This window comes from Cricetulus griseus (assembly GCF_003668045.3).
Source record: "Cricetulus griseus strain 17A/GY chromosome 1 unlocalized genomic scaffold, alternate assembly CriGri-PICRH-1.0 chr1_1, whole genome shotgun sequence".
NCBI classification, from domain to species: Eukaryota; Metazoa; Chordata; class Mammalia; order Rodentia; family Cricetidae; genus Cricetulus; species Cricetulus griseus.
In genome coordinates this window covers 163,808,241-163,823,071 of record NW_023276807.1, presented here as the reverse complement: position 1 = coordinate 163,823,071, position 14,831 = coordinate 163,808,241, and the positions used below count along the sequence as shown (strand labels likewise).

At 43.3% G+C, this 14,831-nt stretch overlaps 1 protein-coding gene across 1 annotated transcript in view; it reads right to left on the bottom strand.

The window, feature by feature from the left end:
* Positions 1-14,831, bottom strand: part of Cds1 (CDP-diacylglycerol synthase 1) — a 70,946-nt gene that overhangs the window by 28,561 nt on the left and 27,554 nt on the right. Inside the window, exons 3-5 of the mRNA XM_027388525.2 lie at positions 12,544-12,640; positions 7,709-7,806; positions 5,883-6,022 (exon numbers count right to left, since the gene is read on the bottom strand). Of these exons, the coding sequence (XP_027244326.1) occupies positions 5,883-6,022; positions 7,709-7,806; positions 12,544-12,640 (335 nt within the window). The remainder of the gene's footprint in view (positions 1-5,882; positions 6,023-7,708; positions 7,807-12,543; positions 12,641-14,831) is intronic.

The window sequence follows — 14,831 nt, the reverse complement described above, 5'->3', positions numbered from 1 at the left end:
TCTCCCTGTATGACAGGAAGCAAGTCTTTGAACTTCATGGCCTCTGATGAGGGGGAGAGACCCAGACACACCTATACTTTATTTCAATAAAATTTAATGTCAATGAAACCGTTTAGACTGTCTTTGCTTTTAACATCAGCTCAGACATACACTTTCCAAAGTCCTTTGGTCACAGCAATAAAACTAGCATTTCACAGCTCCCTTTCCTACTGTCATGTGAACAGTACCAACAAGTGAACACAGCATGCTTCCTATTTCCTTATACTGTCTCAAACAGACTCATAGTGCTGTTAACAGTTTAAAAACTCACATCAAGACGACAAGCAAAGCAGGCAGGCCATGGCGACAACACTCACAAGCATGGTGTGTGTGGATCCACACATTCTCAGCCTTCTAATCATTCATTCGGGAAACACAAAGGGAAACTTACTGCCAGACTCAGCAGAGAGCTCCGGGAACTAACTGAGAGCCATATACAGTGAGAGCCGCACACAGTGAGAGCCACATGCTGGGACCTAATAGCTCCCAGCTCACTCCAAGCTCTCTCTCTCTCTCTCTCTCTCTCTCTCTCTCTCTCTCTCTCTCTCTCTCTCTCTCTCTCTCTCTCTCTCTCTCTCTCTGTGTGTGTGTGTGTGTGTGTGTGTGTATTTTGTGGGATTGTAACAATGTCTATCTTCTAGGAAGATGTGAGAACCTTCCAGAAAGCTACACTCTGGGCAAAATGCAAAAGGGAAATGTTAATTCTTACAACTACACATGGATATACAAAGATCTCAATTAAAAAGGATATTTTAAGCCACTAACCAGGACACAGAGCAATTTTTCATAGACTGTCATAAAACAGAGGTTGGGTTCCAAGGACCAGTCAACTGTTGACTGTTGAAGTGTATAGCCCCTTGGTGCTGGGTATAAATCTGCAGGACCCAGACTCTGCCTCCTCACTACTCTCTCTGCTAACTGCTCCCAACTTGCCCATTTCTAAGTCACAGATTTGCTTTTATCTTGTCTTGGTGTGGAAGCCCCTTGTGACTTCTCTGGGAGAAGTCCAAACCCTTTCCCATGACAAAACCAGCTTCCCGGGACGCATGTATCTACTTTTCAGACTTGGACATGCCATCGTCTCAGCTCTGTTCCTAGCTCAGCCCAGCTGGTCCCAGAATAGATGGAAGAGACACACCTATTCCTCACTTTTCATAGCACCAGGTATCTTTTCTCCAAGGTTTCCGTGGTGATCCAGCCCTTCTCAGAGCAAGGCCTCTTCTTCCTGCTCCTGTTGATGGACCTGAGACTTGTAGGCTTTACACACTGGGTGGGGTTATCCACCATTTCCCCTTATGCTCTTGGGGCTGCCACACTTAGGCCCTAGCATTGGGAAGCACTTGGACGTTTGTTTAAAAGAATAACTGGTTAATTTCACATGAGCTTCTGTGACTCCTGAGCCTATTACCTGTGGTAAAATGTCTGTGTCGCAAATCAGCACATCGTTGAGAAAAACAACGAACAGTTATTTTATGAGATTCTAAATCTTTAACATACAAAACAATCACTGGAAGGGAGTTAGTTGGGAGATGATATATAGGATGTATGAACAGAAACAAGAAAATCGATTTGCATCTATCTCTACTCAACAGAAGCTATTCTCAAGCATGAGCTACAGCCATTAACAGTGGGAGGAAGGGAAGGAAAATGCAGCCTCATATATACTGGCATTAGGCCCATATGGACTGCAAGCTGCAATCTCTTACAACCATACATCAGGAGACACTGGGGTGGGTAGATGATATGTTACTATACTCCCACCTGAAGCTACCCTGAAGCTACCTTAACTAGAAATGATGGGTCATAGAATAATTGGCTCTTATCTGCCTAAAAAAATAAGTGAGGGAAGACAGGAATGTACACGTTCGAATACTCCGGAAGTTTTTGGAATTTCTACAATAACTTCCACAAGCCCCTGGAGATCAGAAGTATGGCTCTAAGGCATCAAGATGAACTCACTGAATACTCCTTTGTTTCTGAGAATGTTTGCTACAGCATATAAAGTATATGTATTTAAAAACATCCTATCTTTAACAAGACTGTTTTAGAATCTTGGCATGCTTCTCATTCCTCCAGCAGCCCTAGCAAAGGTACAGAGCAGGCCCCAAACAGCAGTGGGCACAGGCACAGCCCTCCTATGCTATTCAGACTCCAGTTACTTTAAGTGCTATGTTAGAAGAGCTGGTTATCCCTGACAGCCCACAGGACAGAGAAACCCAGCGGCTGTGTGAAGACATGGGAAGTATGTGAACTCAGGTTAAAGTTCTGTTGAGCATGCACACTCTTGTCTATTCAGCCCTGGCAGTCCACTGAAATGCCACTGAAAGAAATGAAGACGATGACCAACCAGAACAAAGAGAATAGAAGGAAACTATTGCAAAACTCAACAGCAGGAACTATGGGTAACTTCTGCAGTACTGAGACTGCCCTGCCGACTAAAGGTGTTCACCAAAACCAACACGAAAGGTCAGTGGGGGCAAGAGAAGCATCAAGTGAAGGGGCAGCAGCAGACACAGATTGTCATGGCAACCAGTCACAAGGACAGACTAAGAGACTCAAGAACTTCTGAACACAGAGCATTCTCCTCTGCACTATCTCACAAGACACTACTAGAGCCCCTGCTTCTGCACGGTGGGATGATGTCCAAGAAGCTGGGGGACCTGGGAAAGAACTAAATCACGAAGGCAGGGTCTCCAAACAGCTAGACCACAGGAGGAGGAGCCCAGGGACCTGTTAGATACAATAAAAGACACAGTCTCTGGTTTGTATGGACATCTAAAAACAAAACAAAACAAAAAACTACTACCAGCACACGTGGGCTAGACACATAGGAAATATGGACGGCTCCCCTCTGAAGCTGAGCTGTGTGGAAGGAGAAGGTAGGGCGGTTGGTTTAGTAGGAAAAGAACGGAGAGTTAAAAATGAATGGAGGGGATGGAGGGATGGCTTGTTGGTTAACAGCACTGGCTTCTCATCCAGGGGACCTTGGTTTGATTCCCAGGACCCACATGGTAGCTCACATCCATTTCTAACTCTAGTTCCAGGGGATCCAGTGCTGCCTTATGGCCTCCTCAGGCCCTGAATGCACAGAGTGGACAGACATGCATTCATACATGTGTACTCATACATGTAAACTAAAAATAAACTAAAATCTTTAAAATTTATGAATGGAAGCCAGGCAGTATTTGTCTTTACAGGAAGGTATGGTTTGGAAGCCAGTTAAGTACCATAAACAATGACTTAAAGGCCTAAGAGTGTGGACTGTGATACAGGATTTAACACGAAGTCAACATCAAGGGACCCTGGCAGTGGCACCAGGACCTATCCCAGGTACATGAACTGGCATTTTAGAGCCCATTCCCTATGGTATATGGTATATCCCTTTGGGATACCTTGATTATTCTTGATGCAGGGAGGAGGGGCTTTGGTCCTGCCTCAACTGGGCATGCCACACTTTGTTGACTCCCCAAGGAAGGCCTGACCCCCTCTGAGGAGTAGACAGCCAGGTCAGGGGACACTGGGATTATTATGTAAAATGAAAAAAAACAATAAAAATTACAAGAAAAAAAGAAATCAACATCAAAATAAATAATGCCAAAAATAAAGAAATCGGTACATCACTTATAGAAACAGAAAACATCGGGGCAGGGATGCTGTTTACACTACACATCTCTGGAAACTGGTTTTTAAAAACTAATAAATAACATAAATGATTTATATTCTAACCATTATTATTACTAAGTAATTATAGTAACAGTAACATGAAACAAAGCAAAATTGCCAGGGTTGATGACAGAAGACAGACTGGAGATGTAGCACTTGCCTAGGACACGTGGGACCCTCAATTTGAACCCCACCAGAAACCACAAAATGAAACAAATGAACAAACTCAGACAACAGCCAGGAGCCATTACAGAGCTTTTTCCTGCAACTCTACTAACTTTTTAAATCCAGAAGTTACATTCCTATCTCCTGAGGATGGACTCTTCATTCAAAGAAGATACAGTGCAGAATGTGCACTGACAGATGGACAGCCCTGCGTCCTCACACTACAGAACTGTGCGGTGACCTTTCAGCAGGTGTCAGTCACCACCATCTCTCCATGTCACACTCTTTCCAGCTGCCTAGAATTCAAGAGGACCGACTGCCTCCAAATTGAAAGAGCAGGAATACTTTAGTACCTATGTCTAAGAATGTACCTTCTGTAAACACATCATCAGTAGCTTTTAAGACATTTATTTTGCATTATGTGTATGCTTAGACTACATGGATGTGTATGTACAGAAGAGAGGACTGGATCCCCTGGACAGTTGTGAGCCCCTCATGGGTGCTGAGACTCAAACCTGGGTCCCTGCAAGAGCAGCAAGTGCTCTTAACTACTGAACCGTCTATCAAGCCTCCATTAATAACTTTGTTTGTTTGTTTTTTGGAGAGGAGTTTTTTCTGTGTAGCACTGGCTGTCCTGGAACTCACTCTGTAGACCAGGCTGGCCTCAAACTCACAGAGTTCTTCCTCCTAGAGTGCTGGGATTAAAGGTGTGTGCCATCACACCCAGCTATAGCTTTTTAAATTAAGGGAAGAAATCAGAAAACAGATTGGATGAAAAAAGATGATATAAAATGAGGAAAATCCTTTAGAAAAAGCCTTCTTCTCTAAGGTGCCAGTATCATTCCACACTGTGCTCCATGTCCTGGTGTCCTGGAGTCAGCGGCTAAGGATCAAGGGACCTCACTTCAGACCCCCAGACTCTTCCTTAGCAGCTGGTTTTTACTCTAAAGCAATAAACAAGGGCATGGCATCTTGGAAGCAGCGTTGACACATAATCTGCCGTGTCCAGCAGACTAACGGATTCATTCAGAACGCTGGTTCTCAATCTGTGGATCATCACCACCCCTTTGTCAAACCTCTATCTCCAAAAATATTTGCATTATGATTCATACCAGTAGCAACATTACAGTATGAAATAGCAATGATGTAATTGTATAGGGGTCACAACAACACGAGGAACTACATTAAAGGATGGCAGCATTAGGAAGTTTGAGAACCACTGCTCTCGAAGAAACCTTATTCCCTAGGGACAATTATAAATGTATATTTGTAAAGCTTTCTCTGTGAGCTATATTTGATGAATAAATACTCTAATAAATGTTTCAAGTGTTTTTTTATAGGACAAGGTTTATTATATTTCTTTTTTTAGCTTTCTTTTTTTCTTCTTCTTTTCTTTTCTTTTGATTAGAAATAAAATTATTTTACATGTCAATCCCAGGTCCCTCTCCCTCCCCTGCCCCCCCCAACTAACACCCTACCCATCCCATACCCTTTCTGCTCCCCAGGAAGGGTGGGGCCTTCTATGGGGGGGGTCTTCAAATCTGTCATATTCTTTGGATAGGGCCTAGGCCAACCCCCTTGTGTCTAGGCTCAGGGAGTATCCCTCCATGTGGGGTGGGCTCCTAAAGTCCATTCCTATGGTAGCGACAAGTACTGATCCAATACAAGAGACCCCATAGATTTTCAAGGTCTTCTCACAGACACCCACATTCAGGGGGTCTGGATCAGTCCCATGCTGGTCAAGTGTTTTTTTAAATTATAAATTGAAAAGAAAAATTTCAGGAACATGGAATGCTACAATTATGTTTTTTTAATTACCACTAGAGAATAAATGCTACTTAAGATCACAATGGAAGAAATAGCTTTATACACAAGAACTAATTTAAAGAGAGCCCGGAATAAAATGCTATAGAAAAAACAAAACAAAACAAAACACAAATGCACTTAAATAGCCCAAGTAAAAATAAATATGGAGAAGATTAGCTGGAGGCTGGTACAGACCGACCTCAAGTTACCTGCCAGGTAGAGGGCGAAGGATATAAACCTGTGGTAGCGAATGAGGAACTGCAGCTGCTCCTCCCTCTGAACAAACGTAGCAAAGTAGTCCGCCACCGTCTCTCCATAGAAGAAGTAGTTCACACACAGTAGAAAGTACCTGCAATTTAAACCCATTAGCTTGGGTGTATGAGTATTTTCCCCCCTCAAATGTGACAGAATTATTCCTTGCATTTTGATGGTAATACTAACATCAAAATCAAATTCGGGTGGTTAATCCAAAATATGCTCCACCAAAATGCTGTTTTCTCATTTTAAACTTAATTTCAAACCTATCAGCCAACAGCAACCAGTAATCCAACAAAGACAATTCATGTGTTTAACTCAAAATACAGTATCAGAGATAACAATGTCAAAATATGCCAGACAGATACACACACATCTGTGCACACTCATGCACATACAGTGTTGAGTTTATAATGAACAGACAGATGCAAACATGCCATGAACACACACACACAGAGTGTTGAGTTTATAATAAAAATTAACTCCTGGCTACTCAATGTTCTCATGTTTATAACTAACACTGGAAGACACAAGACCACTTCAAGTGAGTTAAGAGGAAAAGGAGGAAGAGGTGGCCAGGCATCCCCTCTGGCCCTGTACATAGTTCTGATCTGTTTCTCAGTTCTTCTCAATGCCCAGAAGGGCTCCAATTGAGCAGTGATTCTTCTTATTTTGATTTAGTGTGTGTGTGAGCCTGTGTGTGTGTGTGTGTGTGTGTGTGTGTGTGTGTGTGTGTGTGCGCGTGTGAGTGTGTTTCCAATATTGTGTATATGTGTTTCCTGTATGTGTATTTCATCTGTATGTGTTTGTGTATGTGTATTTCCCATGTATTTTATGAGAAATGGAGAAAACTGTTAGGAGAAAATTACCTTTTGCCAATATCAACACCTACCCCACCCCTTTCCCCACCTCCAGAATCTTACTATATTATTTCAGGCTGGCCTTGACCTCAGGGTTCTCCTGCTACAGACAATTGGCAACTGAGCAAGTTGCTGTGGATTGGATTCCAGAACTAGGGTTAGAGGCATGATGCATCACACTCAGGTTGGAACTATATAGAATATTCTAAGTCCTTGTCTAAGGCCATTCCACCCTGAATGCACCCAATCTCATCTAAGTGCAAAGGTGAGATACAGCCATCTTAGGAAAACAACAGCTTCTTAGACAATGTTGATGGAATAACATCCTTAAACTCATGACCATGTAGGCTGACAGGATCTATTATAGCACCATGTTTCCTTCTCAGGGTCTTGACAGGGATGAGTGCCTGAAATGTTTAAAAACTACACAAAGCCAAACTTTGCACATATATGTACATATCAAATATTTTATAATCTCTTGTCAATTGGGAAAAAAGAAAGCTTTTCATAAAATTATGATCAGGAAGAGTATATATTAATCATTAATTAGATGCTATTACAAAGACTGAAGGAAGGTTGTGCTGGAGGAAGAAGAGCAAAGGTTATTTTCTTCTTTACAAATTCAGTTTCAATGTGTTTCTCTTTCTCCAAAATCATTCTACAATTAAAAACTTCAGAAATGGCCAGGCGTTGGTGGTACATGCCTTTAATCCCAGCACTCGGGAGGCAGAGGCAGGAGGATCTCTGAGTTCAAGGCCAGCCTGGTCTCCAGAGCGAGTGCCAGGATAGGCTCCAAAGCTACGCAGAGAAACCCTGTCTCGAAAAAACAAAAAACAAAAAAACCAAACCAAAACAAAACAAAAAAAAACTTCAGAATTGAATCAGATTTGCATTTCCAGAGCGGTTTCACGGTCACTTACCAGCTTAGTGTTCTAAACCATGGGAGGTCATAGGAGTGATAGACTCTGTATCCAATGGTGATAATCTCATGGAAGCATTTCACTTGGATGCCCAGAACCTGAAAATAAAACAACAAGGTCATGTAATCTGTGCTGTGTAACTGACAAGCAACATCTTGCCACATGTGTTTTAGAAAACTTTAATCTACCAACTTGTAATTATTCTAAATGGAAACAGCAAAGAGGCAGCCTTCACTCTTTCTAGGGAAGCCATGCCTGTTTAAATGAAGGCATGAGATCTTCACAGGAGAAGCCAGGCATAGTAAATCCTTGGGCAGTTGGGTGGGCCTTATCCATTTATTTTTATTATGTATATCTGTGTATCCACCATTTCTCAAGATGGACAATGTTTCCTGAGACAGAGTCTCACACTATAGGGCAGACTGGCCTCTAACTCCCTTCTCACTGCCTCAGCCTCCCATGTTACAATTGCAGGTGTGACATGCCCAGTTCTGATTTTCCCATTTCCATCTCTTAGGTTCCTATAGGAAAAGGTTGACTTAGAGAAGTCTGGTTGTATGCATGTATCTTTAATCACATGTTCCAGCACACTCATAAAGATTGTGGCATGGACCTTTAATCTTAGCACACAGGAGGCAGAGGCAGCAGATCTATCTCTGTGAGTTCAAGGCTCTCCTGGTCACTACACGATGAGCTCCAGGCCAGCCACAGCCAAATAATGAAACTCTACCTTTTTAAGAAAAAAAAAAAGAGAGAAAGAGAGAGAGAGAGAGAGAGAGAGAGAGAGAGAGAGAGAGAGAGAGATATGATGTAACAAATAGTTACAGCATCTTCCAATTTTGCTTCTCACACATGAGCAAACTGTCCTACAGCCAGAAGCCGCTCTGGTCAGTGTGAACACAGTCATCATCGGCCTTTGACATGTGCACACACTGCCCCGACAACAGAGTTGGCAGAGTTAAAACTCTCCACAATCCCAGAAGTTCTAATCAGCCCTGTTCAATATAGATGAGACTTCTTTTTGAGAACTTGAGTTAACACACTTATGAAAAAAAGGTTTACTGTAAAAGTGTCAGACCAGAAGCCTCAAAGACCTCATGTTTGCAAGGTGTGCCTGTATCCATGAGTTGATGATGTTCTGCTCATAGCCCTTCCTGGTGATAAACCCATGGATCTAGGGGAAGTGCAACATCTTACTTAAGCTTGGCCAATTCTAAGACCCAAACAGATCAATGAGGCCTCTGAGCCAGAAGGGAGAATCTTTGTGAACACAACAATTATTTTCCTTCCTCTAAACAGCATGCCCAAGGGCTTGCTGTTATAAGACTTTTATAAGCTTAAGGAGCTTAAAAATCAAATATTATAACAGGTCAATTTTCAGCTTAGAATATAAAATACTGCTATTTGGTCTTTTGTTGAAAAAAGGTTTCAAAACTCATGTTTTGAAGGTGTATTTTTTTTTAACATTTCTTGTGGTTTGGGGAAATGAGTCAGTGGATAAGAAACACACTGCACAAGCATGAGGATCTAAGTTGACTTGCATTTAGTTCAAACCCCAGCACTGGGGAAAGGGATGGGGCAGACAGACACATCCCAGGGCTCACGGCCAGATGGCTGCCAGAGCATCAAGTTCCAGGCTCAATGAGAGATCCTGTCTCAAAAGAGACAGTGCCGAGAGAAAGAGACTTAACAGCAATCCTCTGCCTCCAGAGAGAAACAGACTCAACAGCAATCCTCTGCCTCCAGAGAGAAACAGACTCAACAGCAATCCTCTGCCTCCAAGATGCACACACAGGAAAGTGCACACACACAAGTGCACAGGTGTGTATGCACACAAGAGAAAGGAAAAGGGAAAAAGAGATAGGGAGGGAGGGAGGGAAGGAGGGAGGGAGGGAGAGAGGGAATCTGTGACGAAGCATATAACTCTAAAGGCATGTGGAAATAACCACACACACATACACCTGTGGTGGGGGATAGATGGGCAGCGACAACACCAAAGAACACAAACAGGCAGTTATGTCTGCAAATGACCAAGACATGTTAGGCTATGTGTAAGTCTTTTAGAGCTGTCAGAATACACGGATATGGTTCGGACAGAGAGCTGTGCCCATGGTGGATGGTAGGAGAGGAATGACACGAGAAGACATGAATATTTGGGTCAACGGGATAGTAAGCATTAACTGGGGAGGTAGCAAAAGCAGACAGTAATTCAGATGACATGACCAAACTAGCAGTGTGTGTCACAGGGCACATAGGGGGACTAGATTCAGTGAAGATGGAAACAGGGAATGTGTCACCTGCAAAAACAACAGAAAAGCATTTATTTCAAAGGTTTTAGTTCAGAGTTTTGGGGATCTGTGGTGAGACAGAACCTCGAGATTGGGGGGTGGGGTGGCACAGTAGGAGGAGGCCAGGAAGTCCACAGTGAGACAGAGAAGACACAAGGACAAGGTACAGCCCCAACATGCTGCTCTGAGCTGCCTCCTCCAGCTGGCCCACCTGTGGCCAATCAGATAGAATCCCTCATAAGGTCAGACCCTAGGCGATCTAATCACTAGCAATGATTAGATCCAGGTGGGAACCAAGCCTTCAACTTAAGAGCCTTTTTAGGGGACATTAAATCATAAAAGCAGGGCTAAGGGCGAGAAGGGAACACAGGGTAGCAGGGAAAGCCTGGAACAACAGGTTATGCAGGATGGCTGGGAGACAGAGCACGGGATTTGGCCATGTTGAATGTCAGCTATGGGTTATGCAAATAAAAAATGCCTATTCTTATTTTAGGATTCTATTTTTAAAAAATAATCTGATTTATGAAATCAGGACTTATTTATGCTCCAATATGTTCAAATTTAAAACTGTTCTCATAAAAGAAACAGAACATAATCTGAATGTTTAAAAATGGTGATTTAAACAACACAGTGTTTCACACTCTATTAGATAGCAGGACAGGTAAAGAAATCCTAAGTACTTTAGGCAGGTTTATGATTTTCTTTTAAAAATCAGGTTCCAACTGAGCATGGTGCACACACCTGTAATCCCAGCACTGTGGAGACTGAAGCAGCGGACTGCAAGTTTGAGGCCAGCCTGACCTACATAGCAAGTTCAAGGCCAGGTGGGCAATACAGCCGGATGAACGTCTCTAAGTGCATTCTGAATTTCATCATGGAAAAGTCTGGACCTTCTTGGGAGCATCAGCCCCTGACATCCTGAGCTGATGAAATTTTTTGTGACCAATTTTACTTTCAAATGTATTTTTAATAAAAGGAAAACCACACTATGTTACTGACAATTGTATCCTCTCTCAACAGGACACAGGGGTGAAAGACAGGAAGATGGGTAGAAGTATCCGCATTCTCCAGTAGGCAGAAGACCAGGAAGGTGAACACGTAAGAGGCTGAATGAGTTGAGGTGAGACGAAGAAAGCAACAGAGTAAAAGGGAGAGTCTGGCACAGCTGCCCAGTGTACAAGAGTGCCCCCCCTCCCGAGCAGGTGCCCTCCCCCCACCCTGGGAAAGCAGGTGTCACAGTGGGAGCACTGGTGACAGCTGCCTGGTACTACACAAGTGTGTCCTGGGAGAGCAGGTGTCACAATGGGAGCAGTGGTGACTGGCCAGGAGGAAGTGAACAGTTTTATCTAGAGAGCTTGTCACCTTCTCAACACATCCTTACATAATAATAATGAAGGACACTGTGTGTACCCCCAAGAATGGTTGTCACTATTCATTGCTAAGCCAATACCTGGAAACACTAAGTCTGTTGAAAGAATGGATTTCTCCTGGATCCCACAACTGAGGTACACATTCTGTGAGGAACACCTCCACTCAACTCCTCCCTCCACCTCCTCGACTCCTATTCAACCTTCAGCTGGAAGCTCACACGTGTTGCACAATGCTTCCAGGGAGTCTGCCAACTCCTTTTCTGCTCTCACAGTACTAGACTTTATTTCAAAGACTGCAGTTTGTAATTGGAAGCAGCTAAGCAGTTCTTTACAGTGTAAACAGCAAATACCATCAAAACAAAGATGGGAATGTGTTCCGGGGCACCATCATTAACATACCCCAGTGCTACTGTAATCCCTGGTACACACCAGTCACCTTGAAGGCATTTATGAAATGAATGAAGTAAGAGCTTAGTCAGTCTGTTTGCCCTCATGACTTGGCTTCCCATACACAACATCTAACTCCCCCAGAATGACATCTACTCAGCTCTCCAGTCTCATTTCTCAAGGCCAACCACAGGTCAATGTAGACACTATGAGGAGGTCCACCTTCTCTCATTGCCCCACCACCACCCGCCACCTGCCTTGATTGACACTGGTGTATTCAGCTTAAAATCCATCCTGCTTTCTCTGTGTAATCTTCTGGGTCAAGCTTAGGTGCCATCTCTCTGTAAGCCTTTGTTTTCCCTGTTCAAGACCAGATGGCATGCTTCTTTGTGCTTAAAAACATGGCCTGTCACGAAGACTTGCCACTACTTAGTCCTCTGACTGGGCCTTTCTGCTGTCACACTGAGTTCCCTGAAGAAAGGGACTGAGTCAGATACAGGGAGATGGCATACTGGTATGTGCATCTCTGCCACACCTAATCCTCTGCTGGGCACTGGGTACACAGTATTAACGCAAGCGCCCCTGGTCCATGCTGAATGGGCACACTGAGGGACCACTGTGCAAAGGGTAAAGATTGGTCCAGATCATTCCATGAACTAGAAATTGCTTCAAGAAACTGAGTTTGCTGTTGCCAAGTCCTGGGTTACCTTTTATTATTATACACTCACATTATTTTAATGACATGTAAAGGCTGGGGAACCAAGGAACCCAGGAAGGTGTTGATACGTACCAGAAGCATAAGCATGAAGGACCCCATGTAGATGATCAGGAAGAAGAGGGAGATCATGGTCAGGGTGAGAATCCCTCGAATCCACCAGTTCTTCCACCTGCAAAGAAGTTTGTAAAGTCAGCATTTAATAATTCGATTTTTAAAGTTTTGGTATGTGTGGTTTCAGTGCTGAATTCCCAGAGTTGGGAATTTTTCTTAGCTGTTCTTTAAGATCTTATTTCATTTTCAGTGATAAGAGCAACAGTCAAAATTTTACATTTTGTCAGCTAAAGAAAGAAAGAGATTGCTGCTAAATATGAGTGGGGTGAAGTCATGAGGGCGGGGAGTTAGGATGTCAGCCTGGAGGTGGGAGCAGGACGGGCCAACAATGATTTTGTGAGGAGGAGCCTGAAGAGTCTTGGAAAGGAAGACATGGGGTTTTAGAGTAGTAGATAAAAATGTGCTTCATTTAAGAAGGTGGCAATGACAGCAGAGCTGCCACATAGAAACCCGGGGTTTGTTTCTTAAGGCAGAGCATCCCAGCTGCCACAGAGGGCTAGCTCCTGCTATAGTGAGGCTAGATCTCCCATGACCTCTGCTTTAAGGCCAAGGTACCCAGCAACCCCTCTTCTCAAGCTGCACTTTACAAGAATATCCTTTGGGGATGGTCCTTGTGTTATTTGACCATGCCATGATGCACACTGGCCGTCAACATACAGAAAACTAAGACGAATCCTAATACATGGGCTGTCACTTGTCAGTCATGATAGAATCCCTAAGGCTTAGTTCAGTGTCACACCCCTGTGGCCCCAGCTACTTGGGATGCAATGATAAGACCACTTAAACCCAGGACTATGAGGCCAGCCTGTACAGCACCAAGACCCTGCCACACAAACAGACTCTGAAAGCACATGTATATGGGGAGTCCCGGGTCCAAACTCTGTTTTTCTTTAAGATATGCTTTAGGCCCCACAAAGTTGGAGGCTCCCAGGGATTCCAACCTCTTCTCCTATGTCCCCGAGTCAACACATCCTCCATGAGTTTCACTAGCAATCTTTGTAAAAACCCAAGGCCCTCAGCGATGTGTGCTGGATGTGTATTGCAAGAATTCAAAGAGCATTTGAATACTAAGATGAAGGAAGGATTTGTGTAAGTTGCCTATTATTCTCCACATACTGACTCCTCCTTTATCACACTGTCTGTTGAGGGATGTGGCAACAAAATATAAATGCATCTTGTATAGAGTATTCGCTCAGCAAATATCTGATGAGATACTGAACCAATGAACAGTTTAATAAAAGTATAAAGCATAAAGATAAAAAAGATTCTCAGGGCCAGCAAGAGGGTTCAGCAGGGAAAGGGGCTTGCTGTACAGGCCTGGTGAAGATGAAACGTGGGAACAGACCCTAGAAAGTTACCCTCTGACTTCTGACATCCACACACCAGTGCTGTGGCTCATGAGTCTATGAGCACATACATAATAAATTTTAAAATAATTTTTAAAAAGATTTTCATTAGTTGTCACTACAAACAAAATATCTGACAAAAAGCAAATGGGGGTGAGGAAGGCGATGGCCAGAATGACAGGGAAGGCATGGTGACCGGGATAGGTCACAGACTATAGGCAGAAAGCAGAAAGCCAGTGTCCTGCAGCTGTCCTCCTTTTCCCCTTTTCATTCAGTCCAGAGCTCCAGCCAAAGGGACTGTGCTGCCTACGTTCAGGGTGGGCCTCCCTGCTCTGTCATGCCCCACTGTAACCACCATTACAGACACATGCCAATGAGTCTAATTAATGCTCTGGCTGTTTGTCAAACCAAATTGACAAAAAGTTAACCATCACTTGTGACTTTTATTAGTTACAACAATAACATTTAATTTGTATCATAAAAAATATGATTCAACTTAGTCTAGTTCATACATTTTATTGTAGGCACAGGTACTTCCCTATTTACAACAGAACTGATAGCTGATTTCATCTCCTTATAAAATACTGACTATAATTCTTACTTTCAACCACTCTTCTTCTATGTGGCTGATTTTATTTTTTATATACATAAAAACGCGTGAATTCTGTGTAGCGTGTGTGTGTGTGCGCGTGCACGTGCCTGTGCGTATGTGCAAGTGTGTGGTGCTGGGGCTCACACACAGAAGACCCATGTACTCTAGAGAGACACTCACCTCTGAGCTACACCCTCATCTCCCACCTTGCATAATTTAGACACTTCTTTGTCAAATCATCCTTTAAGGCCATTTCTGTACTCAAGGATCCACAATGTCAACAACATTAAATCCAAACAGCTTTTTGCTAG